This window comes from Podarcis pityusensis, assembly GCF_964106645.2.
Source record: "Podarcis pityusensis genome assembly, chromosome: 5".
Taxonomy (NCBI): domain Eukaryota; kingdom Metazoa; phylum Chordata; class Lepidosauria; order Squamata; family Lacertidae; genus Podarcis; species Podarcis pityusensis.
The window spans coordinates 65,255,001-65,278,232 of NC_138032.1; the positions used below are offsets into that span (position 1 = coordinate 65,255,001).

Sequence of the window (23,232 nt, forward strand, 5' to 3'; positions counted from 1 at the left end):
TTCTTCTTCAGGTATCTGAAGAAGTGTGCATGCACACGAAAGCTTATACCGAGAACTAACTTTGTTGGACTCTAAGGTGCCACTGGACAATTTTTAATTTATTTATTTCATCTGCGTCAGACCAACACGACTACCTACTGGACAATTTTTTTAATTTTGAGATATTAATAAGTAACTATAACAAGCCCTTCAAAAAATACATCCAAGAGCTAGGATTGCTCACGACTTCAGTGGCAGTTTGATCAGCAGATGCTAGCTGGTGATAAATGTCAGAAGAAATTTCATCTTCTGATTTCTGTAGACTGCAAGATAAGGAGGCAGTGAGGTCTGTGGAGCCCTAGGTTGGCACTGGCAGAGTTGTCACCGCTGATGTCCGAGAGCTTCCTCCAACCCCACTACTGCCTTGCTCTGCCCCATCAAGAGGAGCACAGCGTTGCCACCACTGGGAAAATGCCACTGTTGGCATGGTTTGTGCTCTCTTTGTAGCACCTAATAGGGAAAAACAACTGAAAAGTATCCCCTCCCAGTTGCTATAAAGGAAGAGCATTTACTGTATGTGAAATGCAGACGCTCCAAGTGTCCCTATTTTCCAGGGATGTCCCTGATTTAGAGAAGCAGTCCCAGTTTCTGATTTGATCCCGGAATGTTTCCTTAGGACGTCCCTATTTTTATTGGAGAAATGTTGGAGGGTATGGAGTTATCCAGCTCTTAAGCTGTCTGAAGAAAATCCTGTATAGGGAAGTTTTTTTTTAATGTTTAATGTATTATTATGCTTTTTATATTGTTGGAGGCTGCTCAGAGTGCTGGGGCAACCCAATAAGATGTGTGGGGCAGAAATAGTGAAATTATCATTATGGAATGGGACGTCCCTATTTTCATCAGAGAAATGTTGGAGGGTACGGGAGTGAGGAAGTCTGAGACAAACTTCTGTTTGTCTCTTTCCCTCCCTCCCCGCACCTTCCTCTGGATGTGTATCTAGTCTGCAGTGCAGCTTGGGCTTCCTTCCTTTTTGTCAGAGAGTCTACGTTTCCGTTTATACACCTTGCATTTGTGCTTTGCAGACACGCTAAACTATACGACAGTTGCAATAAATCAAGCTGTTAGGAGAGTCTCTTCCTCTCTCCCTCCCAAACTGTTCTGTGTCTCTTCTAGCCATGTTTTAATAAGAACCTTGGTGACTTATGGTGAGGCAGCTGCATTTGGAAATCCTGTCAGCTAGCAAAATGACACGACACTTTCCAAATCAGAAGGGAGACAAATACATTTTTAACAGGACCACCCAATTTCAGCACAAAAATGATCCTTGCATGCACACAGCTGGCTTCCTTGCCTTATAAAGCAAAAGCATGTGCGTATTTTCCTTTGGAGGAGTGCAGCTGTTTTTGCTTCATAAAGCTGCACGCCATTTTTTAAAAAAAAAAAGTTTTTTTTTACTACAGAAGCCTATTATTTTAGCCATGTAAAGTGCTGCAGTATGATGATGATGATGATGATGATGATGATGATGAAGAATGATATAATAACACTGCACACTGGGCTTTGTGGGGTGTTGGTGGATGGGTATCAACTCTGATGGGGGACACATTTTGCTCCTTCTGGGATAGATTGCTCACCTTTGGTACCCCACCCTTTACTCAGTTTTCACCTGAGGCTCAAAGAAGATGTCAGCAGGTGACATCTAATATGGAAATACAACTCTGGGGGAAGCTTCACCAGTTCATATTCAGTCTGGAAGTCATTTTATGACATTGTGGTGGAAGAGGGCACGCATTTGCATTTGATGAAGCATTTAAAGAAATTGGAGTGGGGGTATTTCCTTGGCTTTGTGCATGTTTATTTCTCTCTACATGGTTTGTGGACGCTGAGTACTTTCCCATCCTCACCTTACCTTCTATCTTTGCAACAACCCTGTGAGGTAGGTGAGACTGAGTAATTAATATGCGTGCAGCTAAGCAGCATTTGGTAGCTGCAGTTCGTGTAACGTTAGACATGCAGACCCTGAAATGCTGAAATATATTCTTTTTGGGGTGCAGTCCTATACACACAGCTTCTTCAAGCTGAGAATTTCTTGATCCAAATCCCACGACAAAAGGGAACTCGGCAGGGCGTTTTCCTGTCCAGGCAGTAGCAGCTCTCCTCACGCCCTGTTTGTCAGCTGCCTGCTTTCTAACAAGGACACTGTGGGGTGCATGACTGAAACATGCACTCCTTGCCAGAAGCTGCCTGTCACTTGTGTGCTACCCCAGTAGTCTTTCAGCGGCTATCCTGAAATTTAGCTGTGTTTATATTACCGTGCTGCTGAAACCTCCCTCCTGCTTTGTGAACAGCAGAAAGGAATGCAGACTGGAGGAGACCAAGGGCCCTGCGAGGCCACCCAGATCAGAGAGTTTTGTGCAGAAGCCCCTATATGGCTCTGTTTGACAGAGAGATGGAGATGGAGCTCTGCTCTGCTCCTTGTTTGGGAAGCTGGTGGGAGGGGAACAGGCCAAGGAGCTATATAAGCCGAAAAGGTTCACTTTGCGAGTGCACCACCCCAGAACAGCTCTTCCCCAGCCAAGCGCTGACAGGTAAGAGGCAGGGAACCAAAGAAGTGATTTCAGGATTTGCCTGATCAGTTTAGATAAAGAAAGAAGGGGGGGGGGGAGAGAGAGAGACTTTCTTTGCTGTTTCAATCCAGTATATTGGTGGCGCCTAGGAGAGCTCATCACACAATAAATGAGTACATGTGCAATAATCCACGCCCATTGAGCTGAATTGGTGTTTGCTATTTTACTTCAGTGGGATGTTCCATGTACTCATAGGTCGTGCTCCTGCTGTCTGATGCACTGCACATTTACTTGGAAGTAAGTCAGTCTGAACTCAGTGGAGTTTAATCCTAAGTAACTGTGCTGCAATTCTAAGGAAACATTCTTGGATGTGGGACTTATTTCTGAGTAAACAAGCACTGGATTGTGCTGTTTGTCCTGATCCAATTAAGTATTTATTTTTATGAGAGGATTTAAGCACATGCCTTACTCTTCCAGTGAAATTGGTGGGGCTTAAAGAAGGATACTATAATTTTGCCTCGATTGTGCCATTGTCTTATTCTCTGACCCTCACTTTTGCATTTCCATTTCTAAGATGAAGCTGGTATGATGTTTATAAGCAATGTCATTTATAGCTAAGCCTCTGTAAGCCTTTCTGCCAGAGTATTTATTTCTCCTGCTGCATTGCTCTTTAAGCACCATCCTTGCTGGGAAAGGGTCTCTCTCTCTCTCTCTCTCTCTCTCTCTCTCTCTCTCTCTCTCTCTCTCTCTGTTATGATTCAGATTTGTTCCTAGTGTGTTCTTGCTCTTTAGAAGCTGTGTGGATATTAGGCTTTGCATGAATCTGTACATTGTGAACCTGAAGGGGTTTCCCACTTCAGGTTTTTGACAGGTTCTTTTCACACCCTCACTGGGATTCTCAAGCTTGGAATGAACTGGTGGATTGAGACCTAATTGAATGTGTGTGTGTGCACATTTTCACATGGAACCCCTTCGGTTGTTTTGCCAAATGGAAATCATATGCATTCACTTCTAGTCATGGCCTTAAGTTCGGAGCAAGAGGAGATATGTAGCAGAAACTTGTGTTTTGCTTATGTTGTGGTGTAAAGTGCCATTTATATACATTGATAGTGCTGCATAAATAAAATTACTATTACTACTTCACGTGCTGCTATTACTCCTAAGTAGTGCCTAGAGGAAATTACTTAGATGCAAGCATAAAAGCACAAAATTAAAACTCTAGTGAGTCATAACTTCACTCTGTCCCTTGTTCTGTGTAAGTGTTGATGTTAACTAACAAGGGTAAATTAAATTATAGAATGTAAATGCTGCAAAAAAGCATAATCCAGGGTGGCTAGATGCAAAAGAGGACATGGTTCTGCAAGTTGCATAGAAGTGGGATATTCAACAGGTGTGGCTTGTCATGCAATAAACAACTGTTGAAATCCTATCTTCTTTCTGTTCTTTGTCCCATTTTGCATCTTATTCTCCTAATAATAGCTGCAGCCTAGGTTCTCATGGATGCCCTGTACCCAGTTGGGGCTTGTGGGTAGTCCAATGCTCATATGTAGACCTGTGCCAGTGGAGGGTACATGCACTAGAATCCCTCCAGTCACACTGGCTCTGAGCATGGTCCTCTCCATGCCTCAAACACATAGCTATCCAAACTGGAGTGGCCAACATTTGTTGACATACCACAATATTTACTGTAGCATTTCCTCAGGATACAGTTGCCATTCTTCTCATGTATATAATGTACTTGCTGAACTCTGCCTATGATAATATATTTGGACATTTAATTATTAGAACACACACACACACCACTCACTCACTGGGGAAAGCCCATTTTTTGCTTTTCCTGCATGGTTTCTTTTGTCAGTGTCTGACACCCCCACACCTGAGCTTTGCCTGCATTGAGGCTGCAGGTCATCAGGACAGGCCAGCTGCTTGTGCCCTTTCCACCTGCAGTCCAGTGCTTGTATGTGAGGAGGGGCCAGTGGAGAAAAGAGCGCAAAGCCCAGGGCCTTCTCCATCGTGACACCGTCCCTGCAGAATTCCCTTCCGAAAGAGCTTCATATGGCCCACTCCTTCCATGGTTTTCTAGAGGGCAACTCTTCTCTTTATAGCCCAGTCTAGCACCTGCAAGGGACAGCGATGGTAAATCTTCACTCAGAGTTGTGTTGTTTAAATTCTCCTTGTGTTGATTTCTGTCATTTCAACTTATAATTACTATAGATATTTACTTGCACAGCTTTGACATATTGTGAGCCTGTTTGTTTGGAAAGTGGGAAAAAATAGAAGGATCCTCCTCCTCCTCCTAATATCTAAATAAGCAATAATCTGCAGACAGTATATTTCAATGAGATTTGCCTTTCCTGTAGCATACCTGGTATGCTGGGATGCCTTTTAGCTCTGTCCAGAAGCAAGAATTAGCAGACAATTGCACATCTTAGGACAGCTTTCCCCAAAGTGCTACTGCCCTCCAGATGATGTTGGAATACAAATCCCATCAGCCCCACTTAGCATCACCAATGGTCAGGGATGATGGGAGCTGTAGTCCACCAGCAGCTGGAGAGTACCAGGTTGGGGAAGGCAGCCTCAGGCTGCAATCCTGGTCACGCTTTTGCTGGCAGGCAGTCCCTTTGAACTCAGCAGGGCTTACTTCTCAATAGACATCCATAGGATTAAACTATTAAAAGACAATCCTATGTATAAACTCCATTAGATGTACTGGGGTTTATTTTCTTAGTAAACATGCATAGGATTGCTCATGAGAGATGCACACAATGGGTTTGTTGCAGGTTTCTGGGTTACATTAGCAGCTGCAGTTATCACCTTAGCACTCTGGAGCATCCCAGGGGCCTTAGAGCACTGCTTGCTTCTCTGTCACTAGAAGGCACATGTTAAAATCTGCTTGAATTTATCCTAGTTACTAAATATGGTTTTCATTTAGAGTTCACCCTGCTCAGGCAGAAATGTAGCATTCCGCCTCCCCCCCCTCCCTCTTAGGATTTTTGGCTCAGTTGGCTTGAGTTTGAGCAAACCACCCTTGACCTCTCCAGCTCTGTTCCAAAAACAGACATTTGAAAGACTTTGTTTCCTAATTAGGAAATCGTTTGTTCCAAACAGGCTAGCTAGAGGCACTCAAGTTAGGTAAGGTTTCCTCTGTGCTTTGGAGTAAAATGCTCAAGTATATATAGCCACTAGCTCCCCAAAATATGTGCTATTAAACATTTCTTTTCAGTAAAACTAAATATAAAAAGTCTTCTTCTACTTGTTGTTTTAAATTTAAGGTTTAATTCCCACCCCCTCCCTGAGCGTTTCAGAAGAACTATATTATACCCTCATCCACTTTTTATGTGAAGTAACCTGGACAAAGAGTGATTTGACACATCACGTTCCTTGAGGTGATGTGTCGAAGATGTGTCAAATGCAAAATGTAAATGTGACAGATATAGATTTGCAAATGTGGGTTTATTACCACCCAGGGAAGAGCTAAGGTTAGCAGGAGCTCTTTGCTGAGCTCACTCATTTTGGGACAACCCCAGGTTTCCCCTGTGTGATGTGTATAGAAGTGGCCTCTCTCTATATTTATATTTTGGTATAAACATTTCCTTAAAGATCTCTTATCCCAGGTTGAGAAGGCATTTGAATTCGGTTCCCTCTCACACCCAAAGCAAAGGCTCACTGGCTCACAAAGCATTTCCTTTGAACACTGCCTCACAGTTCCCATTCCTGAGTCCCAGGGTGTGTTCTGAGGGCACCATCTTGTATGTTTGGGACTGGATGGGAGGCCACCTGAGAATCCCAAATGCTTCACCTTGAGTTCCACATTGGAAGAAAATGAACTAAATATTAGTGACAGCAGATACCAATGGAAAGGCACAGGAAATGCCATTCTTTGTTTCTAAGAGGCATTTAGAGCCTATGCTCTTTGTATTCATGCTAGACATCTCATTTTTACCTTCACCAGTTTGAGCTTTCATGCTGCTGCTCTCATGATGAGAACATCAAGTGCTTCTAGTTTCTTAATTAAGGCCTGCAGTGCTTGATCTTATCTGCCTTGTTAAAATCCAGCACCTCAGGCCTTAATTAAGAAACCGGATAACAGTATTAGGTTGGGTTAAGTTACACTTGAGTTTCCTCATGACTAGCAGAACTGCTTGTACCCTGTACTAAATCAAACTGAAATCTCGCATCCAAACCCTACACACACACACACACACACACCCCTTCTGAAACCCTTGGAGAAATGATGGGATAAAAATTTAAGTAAGAATTATATTGTCACTATTACGATAAGAAACATTTGCTTTTTAAGAAAAGTAAGCTCAGATTCTTAGGAGGGTGAATTCTGTACCTAACAGCCACATTCTGTCGCTTTATCTTCACTCCCACTGCATCATGGGGGAGCGGGGGGTAAAATAGTAAAGGTAAAGGACCCCTGGATGGTTAAGTCCAGTCAAAGGCGACTATGGGGTTGTGGCGCTCATCTCGCTTCAAGCCGAGGGACCCGGCGTTTGTCCACAGACAGCTTTCCGGGTTATGCGGCCAGCATGACTAAGCCGCTTCTGGCTCAGTAGGCAGAGGCATACGAAGTAGGGGCGGAAGGGACGGGTGACCCTGGGTACCACTCTGGGGGTGTGTGACAAGATGGTCCCTGCCTCCCCCCAGCTGTAGAGTGGCTGAGGGTGCACACAGTCAGTATGGGCGCCACTCACACAGCATCTTCTCTGACATCCTCCTCCATCAAGGATGGAGATGGTAGCAGAGAGGATTAGAGTATCTCCCTCCTTCTCACCCCTTTGTCATCCAGAAGCATTGCAGGGCAGAAGAGTGTTGGCCATTGGGGCTACTTTCAAGGCAATTACAATGACAGTGGCCCTTTGGAAGCCCACAAGTCCCAAAGGCCACCACTTTTTAAGTCATGAATTGCTGCTCTGCTACATGTCAGGACAATTGAGAGAGGTGACAGGGATTCCCCTTTTGCTACTTTTACAAAGTTTCTTCTAATTGGAGCCAGACCCCATTAACTCTCGAAGCTAGCCTTCCCCTGCCCCCAACCACCACCACCACTCCTGGGAATGTTTTCTGTTATTAAATTGATACTTCCATGTTCTATTTATAGGTCTGTACTTGTGTGGAAGGTCTGAGAAAGTTGCTATAGAAGATGTGTGAGGAAGAGGACAGCACCGCACTGGTTTGTGACAATGGCTCAGGACTGTGTAAGGCTGGCTTTGCTGGGGATGATGCTCCGAGAGCAGTTTTTCCATCCATTGTGGGACGTCCAAGGCACCAGGTGAATAACTGGCTCAGCGACTGAAACACTGATTGGTACAGAAGCCAAAGGATTCATTAGCAATAACATGGACCTCAAAAGGAAGAGTTTTGTTTCCCCCACACGCTCCCTTTACAATGCCACAGTCCTTATCCAATTTCTTTTAGATCATTCCTGTTGATGTCAATAGAGTTTTGCCATATAGCATGTTGTGGTCCGATTTAAAATGCAGTTTAAACTCTTGAGCAGCCATATTGGAAGAGAGTAAACTTTCACCAGAGGCTGGCAACCCTATTTCCTCAGCCAATTTCTCTAATTTGGAAAAATGTGCATTCAACAGTGCTTTTTGGTTTTGTGTTTGCTGAGGTAGAATGGGAGAATGATCAGCAAGTAGAATTGACTAATAAAATTGACTAATCGGTTGACTGATTTAGAACATCTTGTAGGTTGGTAGACTAACCATAGATTGCTATAGAGATGAGTTTTAAGAAAGTCGGGGGGGGTGACAAATATCAAGTAATCATAGCAAATCAAATATCACTAGTCAGATACCTCTTACTAAGGGCCCCTCAGGATGTCATTTTTATTGCACATTCATGATGATTTGTGCTCATGATTTTATCAGGGCAATAATATACAGTCCTGCTTTTAATACTGTTTGTAGCGTTACATGCTTTGGGGTAGCCACACTTCTTCCTTTTCAGTCAGTGTATATCCCACAACTTCCTGCTGAAATCTAGTAACTTTTTATACCACAAATGTTCTGGTTTCTTTTGTTTCACTTCTGTTCCGCTATAGCCTCTCCAGACAGCAATAATGTGATAGCACTGGGGAAGCATCACAGAGCAAGCTAAACAAGCTAATCAGTAATGCACTTTCAATAGCCATGTCATTAAACTTCAGATTCACAGCCTAAAATGATCCTGAAACTGTTGAGATATCCATAAGCTATAGACCTGAGTTGGGAGGCCCTTGTGTGTCCAGTCTCTGCATGTCAGGTCAATGGAACTGTGGCTTGTATCAAATAATTATTGTGACCCAACAAGAATGGAAAATGCACGTATTCAAGTCCATCAAGATAGCTATTGTAACACACTTCTAAAAAATGACTCTTTTTATTCCCCGGTTAAAACTGCAATACTATTTATCTGGAAGCAAATCCAACTGAAATACCTGAGGCTTACTTCCAAGTAAACATGGCTGAGGATCAGGCTGTAAATGTGAGCCATGGAAGTGGAGCACTTGAGAAGAGTGTGCTGTCCAATATTTGCCACTAGATGGCTGTTCACTCATATTTATAGCATGTACCAGGAGTAAAGATGGCCATCAACCTGGATGACTTCAAAAGAAGATTAGACCAATTCATGGAGGATAAGGCTACCAGTAGCTGCTAGCCACAATGCCTATGTTCTACCTCTGCTGTCAGAGGTGGTATGTCCCTGAATACTGGTTGCTGAAAATCACAAGAGGGAAGAGTGCTGTTAAGCTTGGGTCCTGCTTATAGGCTTCCCATAGATATCTTGTTCGCCACAGTGAGAACAAGATGCAGAACTAGAGGGGCATATTCTTTGCATGCAGAAGGTCCAGTCTCTGGATGCAAGGGTTTGAGGAAGCACTATTATTGGGTCAGATCCCTGCCCAAGACTCTGGCAAGCTGCACTCCATCTGTGTAGGTGATGCTGAGCCAAAGGGACCAATGATCTGAGCCAAAATAAAACAGCTTTCCTATGTTTCTATTCCATTGGCCACTTTTTCCTATTACGTTTGTTATAGTTATGCTCCGTGGGGAAACAATGAAGGCTGTTTCCTCAACCTTTTATTTAAAAGTAAGATAGAAGGTATGGGTCATCTTGTTTGCTTTGTTTCATTTCTTTCTTATGAGCCTGTTGTCATCATCACCTTTTCTCCCTCTCTTACTTAGGGTGTGATGGTAGGGATGGGCCAGAAAGATAGCTATGTAGGAGACGAAGCCCAAAGCAAGAGAGGGATCCTGACCTTGAAATATCCAATAGAGCATGGAATCATCACAAACTGGGATGATATGGAGAAGGTATTTAAACCACAAATTAAAATAGAATATAATGTAAAATGAATGATAAGCAGAAGCAGGGATTTTTGCTGTCTTTTTTTCGGAGGGGGGTGGAAGGTTGTGTTTTGCCTGTGTCTTTTTGGTGAGAACAATCTGCATATCTTCTGTTACTGGGATTTTAATTTTTTCCCCAATAAGTTCATGGTGTTTGGTGTTCCAGTAAGGACTTCACAAGAATGCATATTTGCTGCTATGATTTGGAACTACATAAAGACTAATTAAGAAGTCACAGAAAGAAAATGCAATTAACAAGTTCTGGAAAGTGGTGGCTAGGGCTTCCTTTATCTGGAGTGGGCGTGGGTGCTTCTCCACCACTGCTGGTAATGTATACATCTTCTGCCCATGGAGGTTATCCTTACTCACATTGTGCTTATTGGGAGCTGTTTCTCCTCATTGCTCTCAGTCATTGCAGCTGCAATGAATATTGCATTCACATAGGTGACACCACCCCCTCTCATAGTTCTGAATCAGACATTGCTAGTTTGGGATGGAATTATGCAGTCCACTTAGCCACATGGGCAGAAGATATAGATCAAGAGTGGGCAGAGGAGTAGATTGGGATTTGCAATGGTTTGAAAATTGTGACGATTAAAGTGTTTTCCCCACCTCCTGTATTAGGCTGCTGAAAGCTTGGGGGGGTAGGATTATTTGTGTGAGAACAGATTTGTGTGCAAGCTCCAGTTTTGTTACTGAAAGCATGTGCCTGTGGCGTTTGTACAGAGCCCCCAGTCGTTTCACGGACTATTGACCTGTACACCACTGCTTTATTCTTCTGCTGCCACCAACCAGGTTTCTTCTGGTGAAATACTGAGTCTCAGTCAGGTTGTAAAGTCAACATGAAGATTAAAGTTTATTGAAGAACAAACAAGTTTTAAATATGTTCAGAACAGTTTCTCAAATGCGCGCCCTTAACTAGATGTGGCACTATCTCACACTGTCACACTTCTCTCTCAGTTCTATCCCTGTCTCTCTCTGTCACAACCGCTATATTCATCTTTTACTCGATCTGTCTGACTCTGACTCTCCTATCTTCCAATGGTAAAGCCCCTGGGCTGAGCCTCAAAAACAGATAGGCTCCACCTCTGAGCTTTCTCACTGGTCAATCTACATTAACCATTCCCATCCCCCTGTACAAACATAATCACAAGGAATGGGCAAATGCCACAGTGCTCAGGAACACTTCAGTCCACAGTGCTATGTCTGCCTTCTTGAGCCATGAGGGTCCAGTAAATTATCCAAGCCTAAAATCTGCCTACCCTTGATGTAGAAGAGGTTACCTGGGCTGACATGGATGAAACTATGGAGATATAGCACTTGCAGTCTAAAACATTCAGTTCTAATGTCTCATAAGTGTTCTGTAGCTACTGGAGCTTCAGAAATATTGTCAAGGTGGGTTGGTGGCCTGTGGCTGTTTATTATAATATTATAATAAAAATTCACTTTGCTTTTTATTAATACAGATTTGGCACCACTCTTTCTACAATGAGCTGCGCGTTGCCCCCGAAGAACATCCAACTCTGCTTACAGAAGCACCTTTGAACCCCAAAGCTAACCGAGAGAAAATGACACAGGTAAACAGCCTCTTCTTAGCATTAAGGTCCTTGAATTACTATATATTTATGTATTTCTCCGTTAAAGTTCTATACGGTGTAGATGCCAGCTGTATTTCTGATTGTTGATGTGGGTTATACACTGGTTTTGGTGGTTCTTTCTTCTGAGTTTGTAGGTGACCTTTATCCGTATTGGACTCTGTACTTCAGGACAATAAAAGGATTAACTCTTACTTTTCATTGAATGGTTGGGATTTCAGTTCATGTTGTTAATATTTCATGGCACCACATATATATTGGTGTGAAACCCATTTCAACTACCCTGGTTTCCTGAGAATTGTAATTTTCTGAGGAATGGAAGTGACTATTAATCCCGCTTAGGTTTGTAAACATCCCCTAGCTGCATAGTACTGATTTTTATTTCCTTAGAAAAGATGTCATGTTATACATTAACCCTCTCTAAATTAACGGAAACTTCTGTTGTTAGTCATGAGTTCTATTGATCCAGTTAGTGGAACCTGCTGTATTTGCAGGTTCTGGATGCATTGATTAGGATTGTGGAAATCATTTAAATTATGTGCTGTTGGTAATTAATGGTTACGACCCTATTGCACAGAGTAACAAAGACGATAGCACAAACCCGATACTTTCATTTTGTTTGTGTTTAATTACTTTTCAGATTATGTTTGAGACTTTCAACGTCCCAGCTATGTATGTTGCTATTCAGGCAGTTTTGTCCCTCTATGCTTCTGGGCGTACAACAGGTAAGAAAGTGATGGGAGTTTTTGGATTGTGAAAAGGAAGAAGAGTACATAGATATCAGGATAAATTCTGCCCGTTTTGTGTTGTATCTAGGGATTGTGCTTGATTCTGGGGATGGTGTCACCCACAATGTGCCAATCTATGAAGGCTATGCACTGCCTCATGCCATCATGCGCCTGGACTTAGCCGGCCGTGACCTTACCGACTACCTCATGAAAATCCTGACAGAACGTGGCTACTCATTCGTTACTACTGGTAAGAGAAATACTTAGGATTGAGATTCGCTGAACATACTTTTAGGAGCTTTACAGACACGTGGTTGCTTTCAGTAATGGTGAACAAGTTTTTCTATTAACACATCTTGCCTAGCGCTATGTCTCCTGACCCCCTGGATGTGATGTGGAGACAGATGGGCGGCGGGTGAAAGCCCTATTCTGCTAGTGCTGGCTCCCACTAGTTCAATCTGGCCCAAAATGTTTTGCAAATTCGTAACATTTGGGGGCTTCCTGCTGGGATGTGTATTTATTTATTTTGCAGAAATTTGCAATTTTAAAAGCAAAGCAAGAGTCCTGTTTCATTATCATGAATAATACTGAACTAAAGATAAGCAATGCAGTTCCTTTCTTTGATTGCCAAAATTCTTTGGCGATCACTCGTAGCCGAGTAAGATCAATCAATCATTCTTTGATTGCTGAAATAGTGTGATTTACACAGTACTGTTTGTAATTTAAACACAAATCTTTGCTTTGAATCCCATCTGCAGCTGAACGTGAAATTGTCCGTGACATCAAGGAGAAGCTTTGCTATGTTGCCCTGGACTTTGAAAATGAGATGGCCACGGCTGCTTCTTCATCATCCTTGGAAAAAAGCTATGAGCTGCCTGATGGTCAGGTGATCACAATAGGGAACGAACGTTTCCGCTGCCCAGAGACACTCTTCCAGCCCTCTTTCATTGGTAAGATAACTTGCACTGTTTATTGGCCAATTATATTATTATACACCTGCAAGAAATTCAGTCACCTCGCTCTAAATGGCTATACCTACTTGGTTAATAAAAATGGAGAACAAGTGGTCCTCGGGATGTCATTAGACTACAACTCCCATCATCCCTGGTAATGATAATGGATGCTGAGCTGATGAAAGTTGGAGTCCAACTTCCTCTCGGGGGCTATAGGTTTCCATAACTGCTTCTACGCCAACACAACCAACGATCCTTGAACACCCATCCCTCAGTTCACTTCACTTTCTGATTTGCTTTATATGCTAGAGGTGATGTGGACATGGTTTGTCAGGAGCTGGCTCCCTGACAAGTGTACAAAAATAGCATAAACTAAGGCTTAAGACAGCAAAGTGAACTTGCTGCCTTAGGGTAAATGCATGTTATTGTTGGCAGCTGTAACATTTGGGAAGAGTTGTTTGAGAATCAAATTTGGATATAGTAGCAGCATTCCTTGCCAGGGAGATGGTCCAAGCAGTTACATACCTGTGAATTCTAGATTCAGGTAGGTAGCCGTGTTGGTCTGTCACAGTAGAAATAAATTAAAAAATTGTCCAGTAGCAGCTTAAGAGACCAACTAAGTTTGTTCTGGGTACTGTATAAGCTTTTGTGTGCATGCACACTTCTTGAGATACACTGAAACAGAAGTCACCAGACCCTTATAGATAGTGGGAGGGTGGGATGGGGTTTTTTCCAGAAGGGTAGTAGGGGATGGGTGACTGACTCAATGGTAAAGCTGTTGACGACTGTTAATAACTGCAATTAGTCCTAAAGGAAAAAGCAAGGGATAGTATGCAGATGACCAAAAATAGCTTTAGCGTGTGTAATGAGACAAGAATCCAATATCTCTATTCAGACCAGGTCTCTGAATGTCAATTCATATACCTATGAATTGACATGTTTTGAAAAGCCCAACTCTAGCTGGATATGTAAATGTTGAATAACTGTATTAGGAATTCTTAGCCTGCACTGAAAATTGTAAAGGTGCCTCTATTCTTCTTTCAGCTCTGTCATTCCCTTTATAAGAAACATTTTAAGAAACCAATTATTGCACTTCAAATAACTTTTGCCTGACTTCAACCTGCCACAAGATATTGGGGATTTTTTTCTAGTTAAGTGTGCACACAGTTAATTGACTTCTATATGCTAGGCTTTGAATAACAATTTCTCTCAGCCTTGAATTAGTTTAAGGCTACAGTGGTACCTTGGTTTTCAAACGTAATCTGTTCCGGAAGACCGTTCAACTTCTGAAACGTTCGAAAACTGAAAGCGGAAGCCTCAATTCAATAGGGAAACTCAAAATGGAAGCTGTGTAGTATGTTCGGCTTCCAAAAATTATTTGAAAACCGAAGCAGTTACTTCCGGGTTTTTGGCATTAAGGTTCCGAAACGTTCGCCAATGGAGACATTCAAGAACCGAGGTTCTACTGTATTTCATTAAGGTTCATTCTAACATCTTGTCCACACCTTCACAGGTTGGTGGCTACTGGGTTCAGTCTTCTCAGTTGTGGCACCCACAATTCTACTATCCTAAGGCATGATTAGAATTTTAGGATGCCCTCCCCAGGCAGATCCATCTGCCACTTAACATATATGGCACCAATTTAAAACTATTTCATTCTCCGAGGCCTTGACAGTGGGTGCATTTTGAATTTATTATTTTGTTGTTGCATGTATTTAAGTTTATCAATTGTTTCTGGTCCTGTTTTCTTTCTGATTGCCATTTTCCTAATTATTATAATGGATGTATTTTAACACTTGACTATAACCCACACTTGGAGAGGCAGCTCAAAAGTTGGAAAGCCAAGGCAAATATATTTTAAATAAATAATTTCTCAACCATCACAGGCATGGAATCTGCTGGCATTCATGAAACCACCTATAACAGCATCATGAAGTGTGACATTGATATCAGAAAAGACCTCTATGCAAACAATGTACTATCTGGTGGAACCACTATGTACCCTGGCATTGCAGACCGAATGCAAAAGGAGATCACTGCCCTGGCACCCAGCACTATGAAAATCAAGGTACTGCATTATTTGATTATTATCTAATTTATAGTGGCAAAGTAGGCCAGCATATTTTAAGGTGACTAGCTAGCTTACATATTTTAATGTAACTAAGATAAGCCAGACAGGGATATGTAAAGCCCTTAATAAATTCTTGATGCGGAAAAGATTAAAGCTAACTAAACAATTTATCCCACTCCCAAGCCAATATAGGGAAAGGCTGAAGAAAGTAGAAGACCAAGCAGAGGGGATTCCCAGCAGCACAGTGATTCTAGGGCGAGTTTACACCATTTTAAAAAAAAATCTTGCAAGAAAATATAATTAGATTATTTCCTGATGATACTATGGTTAAGCTCCTGTAAGTACCCTGGTGATCTTCCCTAAGGTTTTGCAGGAAATCACCCACCCAATTTAAACTGCCTTTAAAAACAGAGCAAAATATAAATCTGATCACGTAAGAGTGCTTTTGCAAGAATACTGAATTGCCCCAGGTTAACGAAACCCAGTGTTTACTTTTCTCCTGTCAAAAATGATTGCATAAGCACTTATTTAGATAGGAAGACTTTAGAAGCAGCTCTTACCTGCTTGTGTCAGATACACAAGTATGGACAGATAAAACTCTTTTGTTTACCCATTTTTGCCATAGGAATGGCTTGCATCACTCCACTGAATTAAATTTCTTCATGCAGTTCATTTTATCATTGCATACAGCATTTTAGCTACATCCATTTCTCTTTTGTACAGATTATTGCTCCCCCTGAACGCAAGTACTCCGTTTGGATTGGTGGTTCTATCCTTGCCTCTCTTTCCACCTTCCAGCAAATGTGGATCAGCAAACAAGAATATGATGAAGCTGGTCCATCTATTGTTCACCGCAAATGCTTTTAAACTGCTTCTCTCTTTCCTATTTTTTTTCTCTCTCTCTCCTTTCCTCTCTCCCCGAGCACATTACTGTGAATATATTCAGGAATAGCAATGTTTTTATAACTCCATTCCACTTATCTTAATAACAATGGCTCTGGCTATGTTTCCAATTAGATTCTGTGTATTTTGGGGGGTAGGGGTGGGGATAGAATAAATTGTAAACATGCTACCAGTTGGGTGCTTGCAATTTTTCTTAATAAAAACACCTCCAGTTGTTCTTACTCAGCTGGAAAACTGCAGTTCACAAAAGTCATGGAATCTAAGACAGAAAATTCAGATGCGCTGCAAATGTTCCATCACTGTCACTGTTTCAAGTCCACTTTATTTTCATAGTATTTCAGCATAATAACATATCCTGATTGAATGCCACCATGAACTCTATCATGACAGAACAACAAAATAACCTCAAAATGGGAAAGGGCAATAAATATCAAATTATTAAATCTAAAATGTACAAATATAAAATGTCAGTAACTTTTGGAACTGTAGGAAAATCTGGCAGCCATGTTCTCCTTTGGGCAGCTGTTTTTGAGGTGGTTTGTTTTCCCATCCACATCACCTCAGGTCCAATACAGTTATTTTTACATCTTTCCCAACGACGTGTTTACATATCTGCAAAAGAAGTCGCCAAAATCAATCACGGATATACGTCGGTGAGGAATCTGCTGCAAGAGGCAAACTGCCTCTGAAGTCAATCGAGAACATGCTGTTTAAGAGACAGCAGATCATGAAAACGTTTCTGTTTGAAAATATGGTACTTCTCCTGGAGGTTAGTGCTGGCTCAGAGGAAAAGAACCATGGTGCCCATAAAGCAGCATTCTCCCTCCTCATCCTTGCCTTGCCATCTCTTGTAACTCACACATCAAATTGGAGGCAGTAGTTCCCCAGTCTCAGGCTGCCTACATTCCATACATTTAAAGCACATGACTTCCCCCAAAGCATTCTGGGAACTGTAGTTTAACCTTCACAACGCACAATGCCTAGCACCCTTAAATAACTACAGTTTCCAGGATGCTTTTTTGTGGGGGGAGAGGGGACATTTTATATGCTTTGAATGCTGTGCATACAGCCTAAATCACATCTTGGTCAATGTAAGACCAGTCACATTTTTTTCCTGCAGCCTTATGAAAGTGGATGTTTGGTGTCTGTGATGTTGGAAAATTAGTGCTTTAATTGTGACCAAAAAGCAGGAACAATGGGGTGAAATGGAAGAGAGTACACTTTAACTTAGTTAAATTTAAAATTAGTGTATTTTAGTTCAGAGCAGCTGGGCTGCATATATAAACCTATGCAGTTTACGCTTCTTCCTCACCAGGCAAAAATAAACATTTCCAGTGAAGGGGAAGGAGAAGGAGAATTCACATTTCCTCTCTCCCACTTTCTAGACGAGTTCTGCATACTCCAGAAACAAACAAAGAGAACACCCAGAATGACAGAGCACAACTCTCTTTTGAGGAAAGGTTACAGAATTGGGGGCTTGTTAAATTGGAAAAAGAGTTACAGGGGCATGATAGGAGAGAGTGGATGGGGAGAAGCTTCTCTCCCTCTTGGAGATTCAAGGAAGACAAAAAGGAAGTGCTTCCTCACACAATTATGGAATTCACTCCTGCAAGACATTGTGCTGGACAAACAAACACACAGACAGACAGACATACTCAGCCAAACTGTTGAGAAGTAATGCTTACATTAAATAGTCTAGGATCCTTGGTATGGGGATGAAAGCCCTTCTTTTTACAAGCAGAAACTTCCAACATGCCAGCATTAGTAAGTCTGAAGACTCCCGTGCTAGAAAGCAAAGAAAGTATTATGTCCAAGGAAGCAAACAGAACAGAGCAAAAAATAAAAAAAAATGTACGTCTCAATAATGTGTGAAAAATCAGATGCATGAGCAACTTTAGGGAGTTTGCCAGAGGAGCATTTCAATTTAAGCTCACACCTGAGGACTAAGACAAGGACAGCTCAATTCTATGCAGCACCAGTAGCAGAAGAGGTATGTATATACAGCAACTGTAACAGTTTCCTATGAAAGAAAAGTTGCTTAAGATTAATCCAGCTCTGCCCAACTGTATTTATAAATGATGCACCAGCAGGAGAGCGGGTTCCTTCACCAGAGAAGAGGATACTTCCTCTCTCCTAGTGATGAAATGGGTCATTTCTGTAGCACATTTGCATCACATATGTAGGATTGTAACTGCTGCCTCAAGTATTGGACACACATGATGCAAATGATGCCACACTGCATCCAGTGTGACATCATGAGCAGAGTAATATCCAAAAAGTAGATCCTGCTGTGGAAAATTCTGAACTTGCCTAAACCAGACTAAAATAATTGCAATTGATTAAGCATTTAATTTTTAACTTAATCCATCAAGGTTGACTGCACCTGCACATTACATGTTAAAAAGACTCAAATTTAATCTCCAACTAGAAGGATATCAAGTAGCAAAGCTGGCAGAGATGCTTGCTTTGGAACCTATCCCTGGAGAAGCCACTGCCAACCACACGAGATCACACTGGGCTACATGGTCCAATGCCGTATTTTGTATGTTCAAGTTTTATGCTCAACACTTGAAATAAAGTTCATCTCCTTATTTCCCTTTTTCCATTCCCCACAACAGTAAAGCAAAATTGCACCAAAAAATAAATATGCCTACAAATTAACATTCCCACCAAATAAACTGAGTTAAAAAAACAAATGCCTATAGCACAAAATTACCCAACGCAGTAACTTGCCTCCAGTGAGGAGTGGATGAGGATATGCATGCATGTGGGCCTCTATGGACTCGAGTATAAGAAGACCCGAATATAAACCGAGGCACCTAATTTTACCACAAAAAAACTGGGAAAACTTATTGACTCGAGTATAAGCCTGGGGTGGGAAATGCCGACAGCGGCAAAGGCGGCGGAGGAGGAAGGAGGAGCCCCAAAGGGCTGCCTTCGGGCTGCTCGTTCCTCTTCCCCTGCCAGTAACAGCCTTTGCCGCTCGCAAGGGCAAGCAGAGGAGCCACGCTTGGCAGAGCGGCAGTGGCACTAGCAGCGGCAGCAAACAGTAAGTGGGACCCAAGTATAAGCTGAGGGGGGGCATTTTCAGCATTAAAAATGTGCTGAAAAAGTCAGCTTATACACAAGTATATACAGTAATCAAAATCTTTAAAAGAAAACAGGGACTCTGAAATTAAATTGCCACTTAAAATTGCCAATATGAATTAACAATAAGAATTAAGTCTAAGTTGGGACTTCCGGGGTGGCGCCATCGGTAATGGCGCACTCCCTCTGATCTGGAGGGACTGGCTCTACGGAAATCGGGTCTGTTCCGCTACGGTGAAGCAGGGACCCTTTAAAAAATCACAGGCGAGTGAAGCCTGTGACCGTGGGACTCGACGGGCACCTTTCGCGCCCCCCCCAATTTGTAAAGGAACCCAATTACGGGCTCCGGAGCGAAGCGGGGCAAGCGGCGCGGTGCTGAGAGTCAACTGCTTCTTCCATGGAGCGAAGCAGCACAGCCGTTACCAGAGAGCGCTACCTTTTTCCTGTGACAATCTGGCTACAAAAACAACTACCCGTGAGTAGGTTAAATTTGGACAATTGGACTCTAAACAACGACCCGTGAGTAGAACGGAAAATTGGACTAAGAAATTCTTTTTAATTTGGCACTGAAGCGGGAAGGTCTAAACAGGAAGTCAGCCTTCCGCTTTTTGTAGAAAGATTAAAGCAAAGACATGGCAAGCTAGAGTTTAGAAAATCGTTTGTAAAGGAGCAACTTTCATCATCTAAAATTTACTGAACCCCCTTTGGAAGCAGGAGATGAGGGGAAATTTTTTCTGGACTGTTTAAGCCTGCAGAAGAGAGGGTAAAGAAAAGCAATTTTCCACCGTCTTGAACCTGGGAGCGGGGTGTCAGGACAGACGTTTTCGGGAAGTTCATTAACTATAGACAAACGTTTTTGACAGACAGTTAAAAGAAGAGAAACATAGTGATTCCATTGTTCTCCTTCGCAGCTAAAAGGAACAAAATATTGACAAAATATCTGAAAAAGGAAACTTCGTTGTTAGATCTGCTTTAAAAAAAAGAGAGAGGGGTGGATACAAATAGAAGTTCTTCCCCTAGAGGGAGCTTGTGAAACTGTTGTTAAATTTGAAATGGGGAGCTTTGCAGCTGCAATAGATTAAGATCGTGGGATCAGACTTTGACCTTGCACAACAATGTACTCGGAGGCTCTGGTGCGTGCTTTCTGCAAGACAAGTGCTTTATTGGAACAGTTACATGAGAAGACGGATTTGATGACTGTTGCGATCAGAAATTTTGGACAGGTAGTGGGTATCTATATAGAACCCACTCAGGAATCAATTCAGGAGTGTGCTCTGACAGATCAGATGAGGGAGGAGGTTGTGGCTGGACCTCGGGAGGCAGAGATGGAGGGAACTGTGGCCCAGCAGGAACATGAGTTGTTGGCTCTGACGAATGAACCTGGAAAAAGCCAGATTTGGAGAGATAGAGTCTTGTTTGGCTTGGAGATGGGGGGCTGGATAGACCCCCCTATGCAGGGATGTTTTGACTTTTCAAGTCTGGCATTGGGCCGGGAGGAGTTTGGAGTTGTGGGGGTCCTCAACTTTGGAGGGACCTTGAAACATGCTTTTAAATACCACATGGAGCCCAGTGTGGACTATGGAAAATGGGCTGATCTGTCGAGAAGGGACAAAAATATTGTCAAGCTGGAGTCTCCACGAGTGAAAGGAGTAGAAGACAAAGTAAAGTACAGGTATAAATATGAAGAAGATCTGCGGAAGGGACATGGAAGAGACTTAAGGGCCTCGGACATAAGGTTACCAGGTTAATGAACTAGATGGATGGGATAGAAAGGACTGACAAAACCCGAGACCAGGGAAGAGACGTTGGATGAGGATTGGAAGAAAGTTTTTAAAATTCTACTTAGGAATGTTTTGTAAAATTAATGAGTATTAGAAAAATGTTGGAACAAAATTATTTGGCTTTAGCAGAAATGTTAAAAAGAACTATGTAAGAATATGCTATGGTTATGAGAAATTGGTATAAATAAGATTTAAGTTTTAAGTTTTAGGATTTTTTATGGTAAGATAAGGTTAAAATAGATTAAGGTAATTTAATGACAGAATATTATGAAAAATGGAAAGGATTTGCTGTGATAATCAACAACTAGAACACAAAAAAGGGAGGTGTGAGGAGGTCGATGAAATAAGGTAATGACAGTTAAGGATTTGGGAATATTGGATCTGTTTTTAAATCTTTGTGGTTTATTTTTGCTTTTTGATTTTGATGCGATATGTGTTTTGTTTTTGCTTTTTGCTTTTGATTTTTATCGATTTGTATTGTTTAATTGCTATTTGTTTTTTTCTTGTTTTTTCCTTCTTTTTCTCTTTGTTTTTTCCCCCGTAATTTTAAAATTCTCAATAAATATCATTTAAAAAAAAAATAAGTCTAAGTTACAGTCCAAGTTACAATACAGTTCCAGTCCAACCCTGTACTTCAATCCTTCACTTTGTCTGTAGTTCTGTAGTTTGCTGATTACAGAGACATCTTTCTGAACATTGCTGATGGATGGAGTCAGAGAGAGAGAGAGAGAGAAATAACTTACTCGTTATGTTTTGGTGAACAAACAATTGCAATAGCCTCTGGTAGCATTAGCTGATAAGAACAATGTGTATGAAGATCAACACTGGATAAGAATGCCGTCTGTGTCGGATGTGTCTACAAAGAAAGAAAGGAAAATGTCTACTTAGTGGATGGATTTTTTTTTTTTTTAACAGATCAAGGTCAAATACAATCAAGGAGAAATCATAGTTAATTTGAAGGCTTGTTGTATGATTTTCTAGCAACCGTTTATGTTATTTCCTTCACCCAAACAGACAGCATGACAATTCTCATCAGAAAAGAGGGTGCTTCAAAGTCATAGCAAAGGTAGCTGTTGTAAGTTACTCACTTCACCATAGGTGGGCTGGTAAGGAAAGGGAAATTACTGAAAGGAACAGAAAACTAAAGCCTTTGACCATGAAACTATATCAAAGAAATAGGGGCAGAAAATGACAAACTACTACATGGAAAATTTAATTAAATTGGCAGGTATAGGTATATAATTTGCATTGTTTTAGTCAGACATACAAACGATTGACGGGGATGTAATCTGTCTTTCTTGTTTGTAGCTGAAAAAACAGTGCACAGTGCTAATTGCCTGACTCCAATGACAATCACAAAACAGCCTCCCCAGAGGAATTTCCCCCTTGACTGACTGAAGTTTAAACTTCACCCCCAAAATGGGATGGGAAGTCCCCAAGCAAATGTTTTCTTGCAAAACTTTTTAAGGCACTTGGGGGATGTGGGAGGCAATGCCTGGCACATACTGAAGTGATTATTTAATTGCTTTGGCACATGTCCAACTGGCAAGCTCACCTGAGCCACTGTTCAGGACATTTCTTTGGCTTTGAGGTTGAACGTGGCATGAGCTGAACATACTTCAGCGGTCACAGTTCGATTTCTGCATGTGCTCTGTTCTGTATGGATCCCTTCAGGCAGCACACAGCACTCAAATATAGGCCTAACATTTGCCAGCAACACTAAGGGCAGGTATGAACACTGATAGCATGATATAAAAAAACCCCCAAAATGCTGAGCGACAGGTCTGGGAGCATGTGCGCCCACCTCTACTCAAAGGAAAGTGAGACATATGGAATGGGAATGCACATTGAAAGTATATGCCAGTTAGTCGTATTTACCAGGGCCAATTGGGGGCGGGGGTACATTTGCAAAATAACACCAGCATTTTAATCAGGAACGCTGTGTTGGGGGAAAAGTTAACGTCTTCTCTCCCTACAGTCCTGGTCACTGTTTCCCTGTGACTGCTATTTAAATTTTGAAAAGATCAGTGTCTATACCTACCTAGAGTTGCTATATATATTCTTGCAATGCCTTTTTTTTTGTATGGCTGCAGCATTTAATGACTTATTTGTTAATTTGCCTATTTGTTAATTTGCCTATTTAACAACAGTTGCATACCACTTATTTATAATAAAACATCTAAACGGTTTCAAGGTACATCAGTAAATCAGTTTAAAATAATGACAAT

General features: G+C 41.8%; 2 protein-coding genes across 3 annotated transcripts in view; one reads left to right on the plus strand and one right to left on the minus strand.

Moving 5' to 3' along the window:
* Positions 1–2,412: 2,412 nt before the first annotated feature.
* ACTA2 (actin alpha 2, smooth muscle) lies at positions 2,413–16,305 on the plus strand. The gene is made up of 9 exons (XM_081004619.1): positions 2,413–2,567; positions 7,654–7,824; positions 9,725–9,853; positions 11,353–11,463; positions 12,122–12,206; positions 12,298–12,459; positions 12,968–13,159; positions 15,049–15,230; positions 15,957–16,305. Exons 2-9 carry the CDS (start codon positions 7,696–7,698, stop codon positions 16,098–16,100), a joined length of 1,134 nt encoding a protein of 377 aa, XP_080860745.1. The 5' UTR covers positions 2,413–2,567; positions 7,654–7,695; the 3' UTR covers positions 16,101–16,305.
* A 122-nt stretch (positions 16,306–16,427) lies between these two features.
* Positions 16,428–23,232, minus strand: part of STAMBPL1 (STAM binding protein like 1) — a 31,807-nt gene continuing 25,002 nt past the window's right edge. For both annotated transcript variants that reach the window (XM_081004571.1, XM_081004570.1), the window contains exons 9-11: positions 21,748–21,860; positions 17,822–17,921; positions 16,428–16,748 (exon numbers count right to left, since the gene is read on the minus strand). In XM_081004571.1, coding sequence (XP_080860697.1) covers positions 16,692–16,748; positions 17,822–17,921; positions 21,748–21,860 — 270 coding nt within the window. In that variant the 3' untranslated portion in view covers positions 16,428–16,691. The remainder of the gene's footprint in view (positions 16,749–17,821; positions 17,922–21,747; positions 21,861–23,232) is intronic.